Source organism: Tenrec ecaudatus, chromosome 13, assembly GCF_050624435.1.
Source record: "Tenrec ecaudatus isolate mTenEca1 chromosome 13, mTenEca1.hap1, whole genome shotgun sequence".
NCBI lineage: Eukaryota > Metazoa > Chordata > Mammalia > Afrosoricida > Tenrecidae > Tenrec > Tenrec ecaudatus.
In genome coordinates this window covers 115,465,587-115,484,973 of record NC_134542.1, presented here as the reverse complement: position 1 = coordinate 115,484,973, position 19,387 = coordinate 115,465,587, and the positions used below count along the sequence as shown (strand labels likewise).

Genomic DNA, 19,387 nt, shown 5'->3' with positions numbered 1-19,387 from the left:
TCACTGCACATTTTTGGTGTCTCTCTTTTTGTGGAACTAGCCAGCGATCACTGATGACTAATACATGGGAAGAACGATGGTGTTCTGGCATTCCTTCTTTGAAAATGATTGCATCACATTGCTGTCTGGCAGTCTTCTGGCTTCCTGGGAGAAACGACAAGGTTCAGGGTTTTAGAAGGAACTGCGCAGGGTGAGCCCCATAGCGCTCATCTTACAGGAAGTTAGGGCAGGGTCCTGGAGTCTTAGGAAGAGAAGCTGGGGAGCAAGTTCCAGAGTTTCCCCAGACCAAACCTGGGATAATCTGAGTATCAATAAGGATAATAACTACAATAAACTCAAACATTAGATATGCTTAAAATCCCTAAGTTTATAATAACAAGACACGTTTAAAAACTAAAAACCCAGAGCTGGTAAGGTTGAGGAACTCCTAAGGTAACTTGAGTAGATTCAAGACTCATTCTAGAAACCTACTCATAACCACTGGGAAATATCACACAGGTAAAAAGACATACCCACTGTCATTGAGTGGATTTAAACTTTATCAACTCTTTCTAGGAAGAGTAGCACTGCCACAGTTTCCAAGACTCTAATAGCAGACAGCCTGCACCTGCCCCTCTCCTCCCTTTGCGGGAGCAGCTGAGCGGGTTCTGGTCCACGGACCTTGAGGCTAGCAGCCCAATGCTTAACTCACAGCACCACCAGGGCCTCTCAAGAAAGACATGAAGGGATGAAATAGAACAGCAGTGTGTGAAGGGAGGCATCCTTGGTTCAGTAGTAGAATCTTTTTTTCTCAGTGGAGTTGAACAGAAATGAACCGTTCAAAGGCCCGCTTATGCAAACCAAGCAGTCCATCTTTTAATTTGTTAAGCAACTATTCTTAGGAACCACAGGGTCCAGGTTGGGCAGAGAAAGTTTTTTGCCTAATGGGAAGTATAAGCACGTGAGGCTGGCGACACAACACAATTATCTGCTGGCAGAACCAACTTTCAGGAAGGCAAATAGCATCACTTTAAAATGCAAAAATTCGCCAGTATTAATTCTTTCATCAATCTGAGGGACAACATGGAAGAATAAACAAACTCTTAACAGTAGTGAACCTGAGTAAACCAGAGAAATGTATAAAAAGCTGGAATATTAAAGTAATGGGTTACAGTCTACACCATTTCACAATTCTCCCAGCAGTGGGTGAAGGTTCCAGACCCTCCACACCCTTGCCAACTCAAGTTGTTATCTGTGTTTCCTATCATAGCCACACTATGGGGGTGAAATAGCATCTCATTGATTCCACTAAGAAGAAGATGTTTTAAAACACAATGTAAAACATACTACAGCATGGAATGGATTCAATACCAGTAGAAGCAACTAACTTTGCTCGGCAGACACGTGGTGTTCTCCGAAGCTTCTGGCTTTTTTGGGGGGTAATTCTATGGATTACTATGTAACCATGGGCAAAGTGCTTCATTTTTCTGAGCATCAGTGTCCCCTTTAGAACAAGGAAGAGTATGCCTACTTTGCCTAATTCACAAATTGAAGGGGGTCATGTGAAAACAAAATCTTTTTTAGTTCAGCATTTTCCAGTAAAACTTTCTATATGATGGAAGTGTTTACTATTTATGATGCCCAATAGGGGAGGCACTAGCCAGATGTGGCTATCACACACACAAAATTAAAGGGGGCTTCAAAAAGTTGGTAGAGAAATAGAATTAGAAGTTCATGGAACATTTTCACAAGCTCTACGGAGCCTCTCACAAGCTTTTGTGACTGAGAATGTGCATTTCAAATTTCAATTTCTTTAAAGTTTTAATTTGAATAGCTATATGTGGACATGGGTATTAGATTTTAAAGTACAGTCTTATTAGCTGTCTCTGTCCTTTTCCCTCTAACTAATTACCAAGACTGCAAATAAATGTCAAGCTTCTCAACATACAATATATAAAATTAGACACCATGTGACCCGCCAATCCCGCTCTCAGGTATAACAGAATTCAAAAGGCATAACAGAGTGCATTAAAAAAAATTCCAAATATACCATGGTGAACAGAAATTATATTCTTAGAAACCTGTGAGCAGACATTTAAGATACAACTTCTGGACTTGGGACTCTTTCCATCCAAAGCAGAGGACTGAAGAAAAAGACGCAAGCTAAGAATTAGTCCAAAAAGTTAGTTCATATGGTCTCAAACTAGTCCATAGCCTCTACTAGCTTGAGACCATATGAACTAGCTAATGCCCAGTTACCACAACTGACTGCTCTGCTGGGGATCCTAACAAGGTCTTGGGCAAAGTGGGAGAAAAATGTACCAAAAAATTCAAAATCATAAACGACCAGACTTACTGCTGTGATAGGGACTGATGGAACCCCTGAGGACTATGGTCCTTAGACACCCTCCAAACCTGGAACTGAACTCCGTCCCAGAGTCCTTCGGGTCCTTTCAATCCAAACAGACAGACCTCTAGGGTGAACAATGAACACCTGTGAGACATGTGCTCCTCAGGCGCATCAGCATGAGAGACCAAACGGGCGGCGCTGTGCCAAGACAGAGGTCAGAAGGCAGGAAGGGGCAGAGAAGAAGGCAAAGAGAATGGGGAGCCAGGGAAGAAGTGGGAACAATGCTCTTATATTGAGGGGGGGAGGCATGCCTAATGTCACAAAATAAAATGTGTACACGTTGTTGAATTGGAAATGAATGATTTGCTCTGTAAACGTGTACCCTACCTACAATAAAATATTAAAACAAAATGTACAATCTAGTGGCATTCATTACTTTCATCATGTTGAGGAGCAATCACCATTATTGGTTTCCCATTTTCCCCCAAAAGAAAGATATCTGTCATACCTAATTATTGCACAGAAGGGGGACCATACTTTCTTTGTCTTTTTCTGACAGACTTTTTTTTTTAAAGCTAGTCAAATATGGTTGTGGGTGGGAGACAATGCTAAACAGTTTAACAATAACTCACAACCTTCGGACTAACTGACTTATTTTTACACATCATATTTTTTTCAAGGTTCATCTAGGCTGCAGTATGGAACAGGGCTATGTTTCTCTTTATAGCAGAATCCTATTCTACTGGAAATACGCTCTTGAATAGTACTGCAATGGATACTGGTGTACAAGTATTGTGTTCCTATTTTTCTTTTCTTTTACCCAAACAAAAAAGAGGAGTCGAGGCAATTCTATATTTAAATTTCTAAGGAACCCCCAAACAACAACAGCTGCCTCAATTTGTAATTCAACCAGCAATGGATGAGGAATTCAACTTCTCCACATTCTTGCCAACCCTTGCTACGTTCTGTTTCCCTTAGCAGAGCCATCCCAGTGGGAGTGACATCGTATCTCATTGTGGCACTGTAATGACATTATCACCTTTTCATGATTTGTTGATCATTTATCTTCCCTGATGAAATGTCTATTTAAAAAAACCCAAACATTTTATTGTGAATTAGATGGAGGTTACCAGAGCAGATCATCAGTTTTACAGCAAACAGTTTATAAATATTTTGTTTCCAAGCATCCATCGCAACCCCCTTGATGTACCATCACTTATCCCACCCTTTCTCCCTGTGCTTCCCATTTCCATTCCTCCTTTGGTCCTAACCTTCGACATTTTGTTCTTGGGTAAGTACTGCCCTTTGGGTCTAGAATGGCTGACTATTCTAACATGGGGTACCACATCTGGTTCTCCTGGTCTGTTTGTGGAGACAGATGTTTGGGTGGTCCACCAGTGCACTGCACTAACTGTCTCTGTCTTTCACTTCTCATTACTTTTCTTTCCTTAGATGGTACTTTTACCATCGTTATACCTTTGATGGCTGTTCACAAGTTTTTAAAAACTGCTAGTTGCTACTCAGAAAGCAGGATGGAGAACACTGTCTTTCAAAACAATGAATTCACTAAAGCCCCTACAGAGGTAAAACATAGGTTAAATTGTTCCTCTTACCTTTAGCCCTGCTTGTATGAACCCTTGCACGCACCCACACAACTTCATCAGCTTTTTGTTCGGTCAAGTCCCTAACTCGAACCAAAACTCGATCTGCAGCAAATAAGTAAAAAAACAATTTGTAATTAAGAAGTTACAAAGAAACAATAATATAACCAGTAGTATAAGCACTTGTCTCTGTCTCAAAACAATTCTCCATCTTTCACATCATCTTCACCACCTTCCATCTGCAATTTCGCTCAAGTTCTGTGAACTATATTTGTGGTCAGGGGGTGGGCTGTCCAGCACGCTTAGGCCAGTGACTGATCTACGGAAGAGCAAATTACTCAAACTAAGCACATGACAGTTTACACACAGACGTTGGGAACATAGCTCTTTTCTACATTTGCTGAGATAATAGGAGCACTATCTTTCTCACTATGAGCTTTCAAGGACAGAGGAAGAGGCCACTACTCTAAAGGAAAGAGAACCACAAGCTGGAATCGCACGGGTCTCAAATGCTCCTGTGCCCTTAAATCCAATCACATTAGATGGCACCTCACTTTGCTTGTGGTTTCAAACTGCTGACCTTGCAGTTTGCAGCCCAACTTGTAACCACTATGTCACCAAGGCGCTGAAATCTAAATACAGAACAGACATAAAAGAAATGCACATTTATAAGTTGAAAATTACGGGTGTCATGAGGATAGCAAATGTACTTTATATAATGAATGTATGTATGGATTGTGATAAGAGTTGTATGAGCCCCCAATAAAATGATTTTTAAAATCTCACCATAATCAGTGGTGAGGAGGGTGTTAGGAGGTCTGGTAGGGTGTGATCAAGAGTAATGTAACCAAGAGGAATTACTGAAACCCAAATGAAGACTAACTGGGACAAGAGGAAAGTCAAAGGAAATAGAGGAAAGAGCTAGGAGGCAAAGGGCATTTATAGAGGTATAAATAAAGGCATGTACATATGTAAATATATTTATATGAGGATGGGAAATAGATCTATGTGCATATATTTATAGGTTTAATATTAAGGTAGCAGAAGGACATTGGGCCTCCACTCAAGTACTCCCTCAATGCAAGAACACTTTGTTCTATTAAATTCCATGATGCTCACCTTCCTGACACAATCGCTGAAGACAAAGCGGGTGAATAAGCAAACACATGGTGAAGAAGGATGATGGTGCCCGGCCATCAAAAGATACAGTGTCTGGGGTCTTAAAGCTCAGAAGCAACAAAGCCCACATGGAACAAGCACACCAGCCTGTGCAATCACGAGGTGTTGAGGAGATTAGATATCATCAGAAAAAAAACCCTATCATTATGAATGAGTAGGGGAGTGTACAGTGGAGCCCCAAAGCCCATTTGTAGGCCACTGGAGATCCCCTTACAGAAAGATCTTGTGGAAGAGACGAACCATTCAGGGTGCGATGTAGCAACGATGAAACATACAACTTTCCTCTAGTTCCTAAATGCTCCCCACCCACCCCCACTATCGTGATCCCAATCCTACCTTACAAATCTGGCTAGACCAGAGGATGTACACTGGTACTGATAGGAACTGGACACACAGGGAATCCTGGGCAGATGATCCCTTCAGGACGAGTGGTGTGAGTGGCGATACTGGGAGGGTAGAGGGAGGGTGGGATGGAAAGGGGGAACCGAATACAAGGATCTACATATAACCTCCTCCCTGGGGGAAGGACAACAGAAAAGTAGGTGATGGGAGAAGTTGGACAGTGCAAGGTATGACAAAATAATAATTTATAAATTATCAAGGATTCATGAAGGAGGGGGGAATGGGGAGGGAGGGGGAAAATGAGGAGCTGATGTTAGGGGATTAAGTGAAGAAAATATGTTTAGAGAAAGATGAGGGCAATGAATGTACAAATGTGTTTTACACAACTGATGCATGTATGGATTGTGATAAGAGTTGTATGAGCCCCTAATAATATGATTAAAAAAGAAAGAATGAAGGCAACATATGTACAAAGTTGCCGGATTCAATCGATGTACGGATTGTAATAAGAGTTGTAGAAGCCCCCAATAATGATGAAAAAATATCTACAGAGAGAGTCTAGGGTTTTAAAAAAAACAAATCAAAACTACAGGTCTAGAAGGGAAACTTAAAATGACAAAGTGAATTTTGAAGATACATATAAAGTGTGGTAATCAGAAAATGTGGACTGGGACCTAAGGATAACTAGTTTAATTTTTAGTCACTCAGGCTCAGAGTAAATAATTACCTTAATGGCCGAAGGAGCCAGAGGAGATGGAAGGACCACGCTTCAGGTCCTGTCCCAGATGTACCCACAGGAGGCACGTAACTCAACAGTCCTCATCTAGTTTTCAAAAATGTTGTGAAATAATCAGAAAATGAGTATTTAGAAATTGATTGTGGTGATGATTGTACAGTTCTTAATATGACTGAACGACTGAATTGTGTGATATGTGAATTATATGCCAATGATACTGTTAAAAACCAGAAAACAAATGTCTGAAAGAGTCTAGCAGTGTAGGATGAGGACACTGGTGATTCCGTGGCAGAATTCCTACTTTCTACCTCCTGTCGGAGGGTGTAAATGTGCTTTAGGAAAAGCCTGGTGATCTATGCATATGGATCACAGCATCTGCTGCGCCGCTGGTCACGAAGATGGTACAGGAACTAGGTACCACTTGTTGTGCTGTACAGAGGGTCCGCCAGCAGTGGATAGCTGACTCCATGGCAGCTAACAACAAGCAGAGCACGAGTCTAACCAAAAACAGGTCACAGACGCACAATTAGGGGTTAAACATAAGGAGGGTCGCTTCTTTAAAGTTTGCAAAGAGGGCACCATCAGCTTTCTTCACCACATTTACTTGTTCACCCACTTTGGCTCCAGCCGTTGTGTCGGGAGAGTGAGCATCATAGAGTTCCAATTTAATAAAAGAAGGTATTCATGCATTGAGGGAGTGTTTGAGTAGAGGCCCAAGGTCCTTCCGCCACCTTAATACTTGACCTATAAATATAGACACATAGATCTATTTCCCCATCCTCATATATATATTTGCATGTACATGTCTTTGTCTAGATCTCCATAAATGCCCTTTGACTCCTAGCTCTTTCCTCCATCTCCCTTGACTTTCCTCCTGCCCTACTACCATGCTTCGTCGCCACCTGGGCTAGAGTATACCTCTTCTCTAAGCAACCTTACCCTGGATCATTTCCCACCAGGCCTGCCACTCCCCCCTCTCTACCATTTGGGGTCCCATGTTTTTCCCTTGTCCCTGTGTTTGTTAACACCACTTCCTTACCCCCCTTACCCCCCGACCCCAAGTCCCCCCCCGGAACTGTTGGCCCCATTGTTTTTCCTCCAGATAGTTCATCCAGCCTGTCCTATTCAGACAGACCTGTGGAGACACTAACATGCACGAAAACAAGACAGAGGAAAACAAAGCAACAGTATACAACCAGACAACAAAACAACAAAAACAAACCACTGACAAAGAACAGAACAAAACAGTTCACAAGAGAAAAGCTTGTAGTTAGTTCAGGGGTCATTTGCTGGCCCTTAGGAGCGTTTTCCAGTCCAGTCTGTTGGGGCACCATGCCCTGGCCCTTTTAAAGTCCACTTTCAGCATTCCCTTGGGACCTTGCTGCTCCATTCCCTTGCTGTTCCGCTGCACTCCCCCAGTGATTTGCCTTGGTGTGGTGGGATCAGGTCAGGTGCAATTCCCACACTGTGTCTCTGGTGCTGTCCCCTGTATTGTCCTTAGTCACTGATTGGCATCATGTCTCATAGTGGGGCCAGCCATGTTGTTCTCTCTGTGGACTGGCAGCTCTACTCAGGAACATCATCCTCACGGCCTGGTGGGCCAGGCTGTGCTCCACTCTCTCCTCCTGCCCCTTCATCTGCTCCTGTGTGCTCTGATCAGATATGTTCATCTCCCGGAGCTGCAGAGTCAATGTCGTCCTTTGGAACAAATTCTTTTCGGGGGAGGGGCAGGAATCCCCTTAATTTATAGTGATTGGGGTCTTAAAGGCTTGAAGATAAACAAGCGGCCATCTAGCTCAGAAGCAACAAAGTCCACATGGAAGAACACACCAGCCTGTGTGATCGAGTGGTCCCGAAGGGATCAGTTAACAGGCATCAAAGAACAAAAAATCATATCATTGACTGCACACCTCCAAGAAAGGATCGCTGAAGACAAATGGGTGCATAAGCAAATGTGGTGAAGAAAGCTGATGGTGCCCGGCTATCAAAAGAGATAGTGTCTGGGGTCTCAAAGGCTTGAAGGTGAACAAGCGGCCATCTAGCTCAGAAGCAAAAAAGCCCACAAGGAAGAAGCACACCGGCCAGTGCGATCACGAGGTGCCAAGGGACCAGGTATAAGGCATCATGCAAAAAAAAAAAAAAAAAGATGTGTGTATGTATATATATGCATGTGTATATGTGTGTATATGTATATATGTATATATATACCATATTAAATGAAGGGGGAAGTGCAGAGTGGAGACCCAAGGCCCAAGTGTCGGCCAATGGAGATCCCCTCATAGAGGGGTTTAGGAGAGGAGATGAGTTAATTAGGATGCGAGGTAGTACCGATGAAGAACACAGCTTTCCCCCAGATCCTGGATGCTTCCTCCCTCCAACTACCATGATCTGAATTCTACCTTGCAGGGCTGGATAGGGCAGAGGCTGTACATTGGTACATATAAAGGCTGGAGGTACAGGGAATCCAGGGTGGATGATACCTTCAGGACCAAGGGTGTGAGGGGCGATGCTGGGAGAGTGTAGGGTGAGTGGGTTGGAAAGGGGGAACTGATTACAAGGATCCACATGTGACCTCCTCCCTGGGAGAGGGACACAGAGAAGGGGGGGAAGGGAGACTCCAGATAGGGCAAGATATGACAAAATAACGATGTATAAATTACCAAGGGCACATGAGGGAGAGGGGAAAGGGGAGGGAGGGGGGGAAAAAAAGAGGACCTGATGCAAGGGGCTTAAGTGGAGAGCAAATGCCTTGAGAATGATTGGGGCAGGGAATGTATGGATGTGCTTTATACAATTGATGTGTGTATATGTATGGATTGTGATAAGAGTTGTATGAGTCCCTAATAAAATGTAAAAAAAGAGGAGAAAAAATGATTAGGGCAAAGACTGTACAGATGTGCTTTATACAACTTATGTATGTATATGTATGAACTGTGATAAGAGTTGTATGAGCCCCAATAAATTGTTAAAAAAAATTATTGGTAACAATTGAGAGATCCAGCAAAGTGGCAGCATTCAAGATAAATATTTTTAAAAAATCAATTGGATTCTTGTATAATAATAAAAATATTTCTGAAACAGAAAAAAAAATAAAGTCTTGAAAAGCAAAAAAAAAAAAAAAAAGTTTGCAAAGAGGATGCATAAGATGAAGGCAGTTAGGTATCAGTAACAACTCTTCTTTTATCTCCTAACCAGACATCCAAACGCATGGCTTTCGAGTTGACTGCATCTCCTACTGACCCTCCAGAGCAGGGCTGAACTTCCCTGTGGGTTCCTGTGACAGGAGATCTTGACAGGAGTTGGAAGCTTGTCCTCCCACAGAGCGGGAGGTGGCCTCCCACTGCTGACTTTTCCGTTCCCAAAAACTCTACCTAGGGTTTCCAAGACTGGAAACCTTTCTAGGAGTAAAAGTCTCATCTTTCTTCTGAGGAGTGGTTGGAGGGGTCTGCCTTGCTGATCTCAATAACTACCTAACCCACAGCATCATTGGGGCCCCCTTATTTAATCTACAGTATTTATGTCATGTATTTTCTTCCTTTTTCTAGATCGTCAAGTCACAAAACCAAACTCACTGTCAGAGTCAATACAGACTCATAGCGACCCACAAGGGCAGGCAGAACTGCCCCTTTGAGTTTCCAAGACTGTAACTGTTTACAGGAGTAGAAAGCTCCCGTCTTTCTCCTGAGAACACCTGGTGGTTTCGAGTGGTCAACTTTTCAGATTTCAGCCCAACTCATAGCCACTATGCCACTAGTGCTCCTTATTTTTCCTGAATAGGGACTCTAAACTAATGTTTTAGAGAGATGCTGATACCACACAGGGTTATGGCATCTACGAGGTTATCAGTATGATTTAAACCTTTTGGAATTTGCTCCCTAGAACAAATCCTACTTAACATAAAGAGCTTTCCTGGAATTAAAAACTTTATTATTTTAATATATTTTCCTGTGCTTTGGTGAGAGTTTACATATCAAATTAGGACCCCATTAAATAATCTCCACATATTGTTCAATGATATTGGCTACATTTTTCACATTATATCAACATTCTTCTTTTTAGTGGTTTTCTTGATGTGGTATTCTCAAATCATACACTTCCATGGTTAAATCGCTTCACAATGAATTGTAAACACAATCATAATCAATTCCAGTGCTCACTTCCACCTCCCGGATTCCTTATTTGCTCTCTAAATCCCCTTAATCCTCCCTTATCTCCACTGTCACCTCCATATCCCTGATAAACCATTGTATCAGTTACTATATGTATCTACTCCTTTTGTGCTTCACAAAATTGGAAACTCAGCGGTAACAATAAAAACAAAAACAAGATAAAATGGCAAGAATAAAATAATAATATAAAAATTAAAATACACATAAAGAGTAAGAAAGAAAAGATCATCTTTGTTCTAATAATGTGGCACTGTATGATACCCACCTTCCTGACATGATTGCTGAAGAAAAAAATGGGTGCGTAAACAAATGTGGTAAAGAACACACATGGGGCCTATCAAAGCTATAGCATCTGGAGTCTTAAAGGCTTGTAGTTAAACAAGAGGCCATCTAGGATGGAAACAGCAAAACCCACATGGAAGAAGCACACCAGCCTGTGCAATCATGAGGTGTCGATGGGAAGAAGTTCCAGAGGTTCAAAAACACAACCAAATCCATATGGAGGGGAGTGGACATAGTGGAGACCCAAAGTCCACCAGCAAGGCAACAGGCCAGTGTCTCGCAGAAAGGCCTCACGAACAGAGGAGACATCGAGGGGTGGCATGGCAATGAGGAACCACCTAGAGTTCTCTATTACTTCCTCCCCTTACTATTGTGACTTGTTTGTTTCGCCTCATTAAGCATGCTAGCTTTGCCTAAGTCCACTTGTACATTCAAGAACTCTTGGGACATGGCAGTCACGGTGGACAACCCTCAGAGGCAGTGACAGGAGTAAGGTGACCTGAGGGGCATGGGAGCTGAGAGGGGATAGCACTGATGACTGCAGACCCCTACCCAATGGACTTGAACAACAGAATGAATGGGGAGGGAAGGGCTATACTGGAATGAGTAGGATATGTCAATAAAAGTATTATTTAATTTTAAAAAAAGGTTAAAAGTAAATGTTTAGAAAATGATGGTACAAATATTCTTTTTTTCCCCAATCGTTTTATTAGGGGCTCATACAACTCTTTTCACAATACATACATACATCAATTGTATAAAGCACACCTGTACATTCATTGCCCTCATCATTCTCAAAACATTTGCTCTTCACTTAAGCCCTTTGCAAATCAGCTCATTTTTCCCCTCCCTCCCCGCTAACCCCTCCCTCATGAGCCCTTGATTATTTATAGATTATTATTTTGTCATATCTTTCCCTATCTGGCGTCTCCCTTCACCCACTTTTTTGTTGGCCGTCCCCCAGGGAGGAGGTCACATGTAGATCCTTGTAATCAGTTCCCTCTTTCCAACCCACTCTCCCTCTACCCTCCCAGTATCGCCACTCACACTACTGGTCCTGAAGAGATCATCCGCCCAGGATTCCCTGTGTTTCCAATTCCTATCTAGTAAAAATATTCTTGATATAAATTGATGTATGGAATGTTATAAGACTAACAACAACAGCAGTAGCAAACAGAGGGGAAAAAGAAACCCAAACGCAAGACCAGAAACAAAAGGTCGAACAAAACCCCAAAGAAACCATAAAGCCACAGGGAAAGAGGGACCAGACTTCAACCCAGTGCCGCAAGGTGTGAATGCAATATCCCGGCACGGAGAAGGGAACCAGTGGAGAGGTCTGGGAGGCTGGCCCCAGCACCAAATATTAAGTGGATTCCTGACCCTCCCCCCAGAAGAATTTGGTTCAAAGGACGACATTGATTCTGTAGCTCCGGGAGAGGGACATATCAGATCAGAGCACACGGGAGCAGATGAAGGGGGAGGAGGAGAGAGTGGAGCACAGGCTGGCCCACCAGGCCGTGAGGATGATGTTCCTGATTAGAGCAGCCAGTCCACAGAGAGGACAAGATGGCTGGCCCCACTATGAGACATGATGCCCCTCAGTGACCAATGGCGCTATAGGGGACAGCACCAGAGACACAGTGCCAATTGCACCTGACATGATCCCACCACACCGAGGCAAAGCACTGGGGGAATGCAGCGGAACAGCAAGGGAATGGAGCGGCAAGGTCCCCAGGAAATGCTGAAAGTGGACTTTGGAGCCAGGGTGTGGTGCCCCAACAGACTGGACTGGAAAACACTCCTAAAGGCCAACAAACGATCCTTGAACTAACTACAAGCTTTTCTTTCTTGATGTGATTTGTTTTGTTCTTTGTCAGTGGTTTGTTGTTTCTGTTTGTTGTCTGGTTGTATACTGTTGCTTTGTTTTCCTCTGTCTTGTTTTTGTGCATGTTATTATCTCCACAGGTCTGTCTAAATAAGACAGGCTGGATGAACAATCTGGAGGAAAAACAAAGGGACCGACAGTTCCGGCGAGACTTGGGATAGGGGGAGGTGGAGGACTAAGGAAGTGGTGTTAACAAACCCAAGGGCAAGGGTACAACATGGGATCCAAATTGGTGGTGAGGGGGGCGTGGCAGGCCTGGTAGGGAATGATCAAGGGTAAGGTAACGTAAAGAAGAGGTATAGCTGTAACCCAGGTGGGGACGGAGCATGATAGTGGGACAGGAGGAAAGTCAAGGGAAATAGAGGAAAGAGCTAGGAGGCAAAGGGCATTTATAGAGGTCTAGACAAAGACAGGTACACGCAAACATATATATGAGGATGGGGAAATAGATCTATGTGTCTACATTTATAGGTTTAGTATTAAGGTGGCAGAAGGACCTTGGGCCTCTACTCAAGCACTCCCTCAATGCATGAATAATTTCTTCTATTAAACTGGCATTCAATGATGCTCACCTTCCCGACACAACTGCTGAAGCCAAAGCGGGTGAACAAGTAAATGCAGTGAAGAAAGCTGATGGTGCCCGGCTATTAAAAGAGATAGTGTCTGGGGTCTTAAAGGCTTGCAGATAAACAAGCAGCCATCTAGCTCAGAAGCAACAAAGCCCACTTGGAAGAACACACCAGCCTGTGTGATCACGTGGTCCCGAAGGGATCAGTTATCAGGCATCAAAGAACAAAAAATCATATCATTGGCTGCACACCTCCAAGAAAGGATCGCTGAAGACAAATGGGTGCATAAGCAAATGCAGTGAAGAAAGCTGATGGTGCCCGGCTATCAAAAGAGATAGTGTCTGGGGTCTTAAAGGCTTGCAGATAAACAAGCAGCCATCTAGCTCAGAAGCAACAAAGCCCACATGGAAGAAGCACACCAGCCTGTGCGATCACGAGGTGCCAAAGGGATCAGGTATAAGGCATTATCAAAACAAAACAAAAATCTTACCATAGTGAATGAAGGGGGAAGTGCAGAGTGGGGACCCAAAGTCCATTTGTCAGCCCTTGGAGATCCCCTCACAGAGGGGTCTAACAGGAGGAGATGAGTCAGTCAGGGTGCGTTGTAGCACCGATGAAGAATACAGCTTTCCCCCAGATCCTGGATGCTTCCTCCCCAACTACCATGATCCGAATTCTACCTTGCAAGTCTGGATAGAGCAGAGGTTGTACACTGGTGCATAGAGGAGCCGGAGGCACAGGGAATCCAGGGTGGATGATACCTTCAGGAACAGGGGTGTGAGGGGCGATACTGGGAGAGTAGAGGGTGGGTGTGTTGGAAAGGGGGAACCAATTACAAGGATCCACATGTGACCTCCTCCCTGGGGGACTGACAACAGAGAAGGGAGTCAAGGGAGACGCCGGATAGGGCAAGATATGACAAAATAATGATGTATAAATTACCAAGGGCACATGAGGGAGGGGGTAGTAGGGAGGGAGGGGAAAAAAAGAGGACCTGATGCAAAGGGCTTAAGTGGAGAGCAAATGCTTTGAAACTGATTAGGGCAAAGAATGTACAGATATGCTTTATACAATTGAGGTATGTATATGTATGGATTGTGATAAAGAGTTGTATGAGCCCCTAATAAAATGTTTAAAAAAAAAAAAAGGAAGTAAGATCATGGTCATCAGAAGATGAGCATGCTAAATCATCCCCCGGCGTTCAGGGTGATTGCTCTGATACCATCAACAATTTTTCTACCGACAGAACGTAAGACACTGTCAATGAGTAGTCTATACAAGGGCAGTTCTGCTGCTGGCACCACCCCATGAACTGTTGCCCTGCACGGGTCAATCTCCAATGTATTAAGCTCTGTTCATAGTGAGTATGGGACTGGTGTTGGGGGAAACAAACTTTATTAATATGACATAGTTACTAACCTGGTTTTTCTTGCGACTGTATCATTGAAGATACTCCATATCTTTCTTTAGCATAATCCTACAAAAAAAAACCAAACCACATTTTTTTTTGGTATGAGAAACACAAATAGCATGGAACAGAATACATGCAACAAACACAGTTCTCAACCTGTGGGTAGTGACCCCTTTGGGGGTCAAACAACCCTTTCACAGGGGTCACCTAAGACCATCAGAAAACATTATTTCTGATGGTCTTAGGAACCTAGACACCCCTCCTCTATCTCCAGGCAGGTCTGCCCACATGCAGATACGCCCACATGTGTACCTGGCATGCTGACTGTTACCCATGCTACACCATGCTTCAAGACAAAATCTCATTTATTTGGAATTAGAAAAAAATATTTCACAATATAAAATTATATTGTTTTTGAGAATAATCACTGCTTTAATGTTTAATTTTAAACAATGAAAATACATCCTGCACATCAGATATTTATATTCTGATTTTTTTAACAGTAGAAAAACTAGTTATGAAGTAGCAATGAAAATAATTTTATGGTTGGGGGTCACTACAACTTGGGGAACTGTATTAAAAGGTCACAGCATTAGGAAGATTGAGAACCAATGAAATAACAGAATACATTAATAAATCCCTTTTAGATTTCAGAATTATTTTATTAGAATTAGTTTTAGAGTGTAGAAATAAGTCGTGTATCGTTTACAAATGTACTCCACAGCTGATGAAAAAGTGCCCACATTTTATGGTTAGTTTGTCTTGACTTGAATCAATCCTGGATGGATATACCATACAGAACAGCACTGTAGCACTCTCAGATAAAATTTATGTACATGTACAACACATTTTAACTCCATTTCCTTCCAAAAGGAGATTAAACTACTTCAAAAGAGGGATATAAATTTCCTCTTGGAGGGGGTAGGAGGAGTGAAGCACCAGTTTTATTCACTTCCCATTACAGGAAGCGATGTTCAAAGTGAACCAACGTTTTGGATAAGCTTTCTGAACACCAGATGGTCCACAGGCTTTGGAAACTGGAGATGCTGGGTAGCTAGCTACAGCTTTCTTTTTGTAAAACATCATAAAAAAATTCACAGCTTGTTGTTCCATAAAAACCAGCATCAGCATACGAGGTTACAAACTGTTTTACACTGATAATACAATATCAAGATTCTTGTTACAGACAAAATTAGGAGCAGGAAATGGAGTGTAGAGCCCAGACTACTACTGACATAGTCTATACTTTCAAACAAGTGAGTGGCTCTGATTTTAATGTTACTGTATCTCTAGAAAGGTTTCCTAAGATCCTTGTAGCTACAAATGATATAACTCTGCTACAATCCAATTTAAATAATTGACCAGATTACTATTAAAATAACTTTTTACATTTTTAAGGCAATTTAGGCTCTGCATAAAACAACTACCTTGTCAAGCCAGAGCAACCACTGATATCCTTTAAGTCTTAAGGATATTGAATTTTGTAATGATGGCAGCCAAAAAAGGAAGCATATTTTGGTACTCCCTACTCACTACCATCGAGTCGATTCTGACTCCTAGGGACTCTATAGGACAAGGTAGAACTGCCCCTGTGGATTTCCGAGGCTGTAACTCTTTACGGGAGTAAGAAGCCTCATTCTTATTCCACAGAATGGAAAGTAGTCCATAGTGTAACCCATTTCACCACTGATGGGAGGAAATTTTTTATTAAAAAAAATATATATATATGTTAAGAACAAAGGTACCAGGGCCCTAGTAGGAATCACACCAAATAACCTGAAGATAGCATAGACAGGTTATTTCAGAAGAGTGGTGTTTATTTCGGCATATCTTATTCCTTCCAGCTGATCTATTCCTTGCGTATATTATCTTTTAGCACAAATCAGAATTCCTCAACAGACAAATGAGGTGATGGGCAGCAGAGGTTAAGGTTCGATATTCCTACGGCACACACACAACCATTAAGATGATTTCAAACATTCATTTCTGGGAAGCACCCCTGGGTGTTGTGGATTACATGTGACTGCGGGCCACTTCATCTCAAGTGGGTTCTCTGCAATCTTCCCTCTGTACTGGGTCAATGAAAAGCACGTAAACAACAAGTGTCCTTTGACGCTGTCCTCCGGAAAGGGGTCACGACTTCCAAAACATTACGACCACGAGGGCTGAGTAAATATCCATGATCATGGGATATTAAAAAATTTCCAGAAGAGTATATTACGTGAAAGACGTGCACGTCCCAGTGCGGCCTCTACTTCCGGGCGGGTCGTGCTTCATGCTACTCAGCCCCAAGGACACGCTTCTTGTAGGACCGGACTTCCAGGCCCAGGAATCCCCAAGAAATGCAGTCCCGGGAGCGTTGGGTCAAGTTGTTCGGTTACGGGCCCCGAAGGGAACTCTGGGCGCCCGGACGCGAGGCCCGCAAGCTGGTGGCAAAGTACTGACAGGGGCCCTGAGGGGAGGGGCCCGCTCACCCCGGTCCCTCCCCGAGAACGGTACGCCTGGGATCGGTCTCCCCAGGCCCGAAAAAGAGGAAACCCACTTCTGCCGCGTCCATGATCTCCCGCGGCTTCTCCTGACCCTTGCGGCTGGCGCTGGCGCTGGGCATCGGGACAAACGGGACCGGAAAACGCAGGGGCAGCGGTCAAAACCCTCCCTCGCAGGCTTCCGTACAGCAGGCCCAAGGGGCTTCTCCCTGCCGTACAGTCTCCGTCCTCCCGGCACACGCGCTCGGTGTCCGCGTGGAGAGTCCGGACGGCCGAAAGATCGCGAGATCTGTAGGTATCGCGATATCCCGGAGCGTAGAACGTGGGCGGTCGGTCGGACACGCGCCTCCTCCTCCTCCTCCTCCTCCTCCTCCTCCTCTGTCCCGCCCCTTTGGAAGACTCCCTGGGACGGAGAGAATCCCGAGAATTCGTTTTAGTCTCGCGAGACTGTCACAGGGGGCGGGACCTCTGGATAGCAGGTGGAGCTGGAGGTCTCAGGACAGTCGGAATGAGGTCATTTACTCTGGTATGTTCTCCGTGGCTTCTGCTCGCCTCCATTTTCGTGTTTTAACACCCCTTTTCTGCATTAATTGCAGACTGTACAGGAAAAAAACCGACGCCGTGTTCGGATTTTCCTCCGTTTAACTTACCTGTCTACTTTAAAAATTATTTTCAAAGCAGTGTCGCACTCAGGTCCTGCAAGGCCTCGTCGCAAGTCGCTTGAACTCAGAAATGCTGCGTTTAGGTGGTTCACTTGCTTAGGTACTGACATTCAAGTGATAGGAGCCGTGTTGGTATAATGGTTAAGCTCGCTCGGCTAACCTGCAGTGGTTCGCAACCTTCCTAATGCCCAGCGACCCCCAACCATAAAATTTTTTTCTTTACTACTTCATAATTTTGCTACTGTTATGAATCGGGCAGCCCCTGTGAAAGGGTCTTTCCACAACCCCCCCCCCCCGACCCCGGGGTCACGACCTACAGCACTGTATGGAATATAGTGACTGCTGGGGAGGAGGGGCAGGAAGAATTGGATTTCTGCTCTCATGAAGTTTATCGCCTGGATAACCGTGGGGGCAGTTCTATGATTCGGAATAGACATCGTGGCACATGGCAACAACCCAGTTTAAGTAAAGTATAAATAGCAACCCCCACACACACGTTTGCATTTATTGCTTAGACCTGCTACATTGTTTGCAGCATTGCATAGTTTTGATTTGTCAGACTGAATCTGCCCACATTAGTTTGTTTTTAAAGGAACAAGGGTTATCGGTGCAGATGTCAGATGAATCTATTCTCTGAAAACAGAATACCAGAGAACTGTTTTATTTACTATGCAAAGGCATTTGACTTTGTGGGTCATAACAAATGATGGAGAACACTGTGACAAATTGAAATTCCAGAACGGTAATTTGTGCTCATAGACCAAGAAAGAGTCTTTCAAAGAGAACAATGAGATATGCACAGTTTAAAATCAGGAAAGGTGTGTGTATCTGAGTTGTGTCGTTTCCTCGTAGTTACTTAATCTGAACGTTGAGCAGGTAATCCCAGCAACGGGACTCTATGAAGAAGAAGGAGGCATCAGGACTGGAGGAAGGCTCATCCTACAATACTCAGGTGACCTAACCTTGCTTGCTGAAAGTGAAGAGGACTTGAAGCACTTAAGAATGAAGACCAAAGATTATAGCCTTCAACATAGATTACACATTGAAAACATGAAAACAAAAATGATCACACTTGGGCCCATAAGGAAGATCAAACTAAAGGAGAAAAGATTGAAGTTGTCAAACATTTCCTTTTACTTGGATCCACACTGAGTGCTCATGGAATCAGCAGTGTGGAAATCAAATGACATATTGCAATGGGTGCATCTGCTGGCAAAGATCTCTTTAAAGAGTTAAAAAACAAAGATGGTACTTTAAAGACTGAGGGGCACCTGGCTTAAGCCATGGTATTTTCACTTGCCCTATGAGATGAGACCTCAATGAAATGAATTGACACAGTAGCTGCAACAAGAAACTCAAACATAATGCGTGTGAGGAAAGCAGGGGACCAGACCTTACTTTGTTTCTTCACATGTGGGGCCACTATGAGTTGGTACTGACTTGACCACACCTAACAACAGGAACATTGATAAGCTGTTTTCAGCAATTAAAAGTAATTTGAGGGCTTGGTACAATGCTGTCTCCTCTGGTATATTTTGCACTCTGTCAAAGGTCCCCTGTTAAGTTTTAGATCGGCACAAAGGAGCACAGTCGGGTTGTTAAAGGAGTGGTAGGAGACCGCAGTTGGCTCCTGGGATACAATGGTGGGAACATAGACATGCTCCTTACTCTGTGGAGCTTACCATCTAATAGCAGATGCAGAAAATGCTGTGGGGGTAGCTGTTTAGTAGCTAGTA

The 19,387-nt window shown here is 43.5% G+C and overlaps 1 protein-coding gene across 1 annotated transcript in view; it reads right to left on the bottom strand.

Moving 5' to 3' along the window:
* The window catches only part of DARS1 (aspartyl-tRNA synthetase 1), an 83,447-nt gene extending 66,168 nt beyond the window's left edge, over window positions 1-17,279 (bottom strand). Inside the window, exons 1-3 of the mRNA XM_075530025.1 lie at window positions 17,046-17,279; window positions 14,512-14,569; window positions 3,943-4,035 (exon numbers count right to left, since the gene is read on the bottom strand). Coding sequence (XP_075386140.1) covers window positions 3,943-4,035; window positions 14,512-14,569; window positions 17,046-17,111 — 217 coding nt within the window. The 5' untranslated portion in view covers window positions 17,112-17,279. The remainder of the gene's footprint in view (window positions 1-3,942; window positions 4,036-14,511; window positions 14,570-17,045) is intronic.
* Between the last annotated feature and the right edge of the window lie 2,108 nt (window positions 17,280-19,387).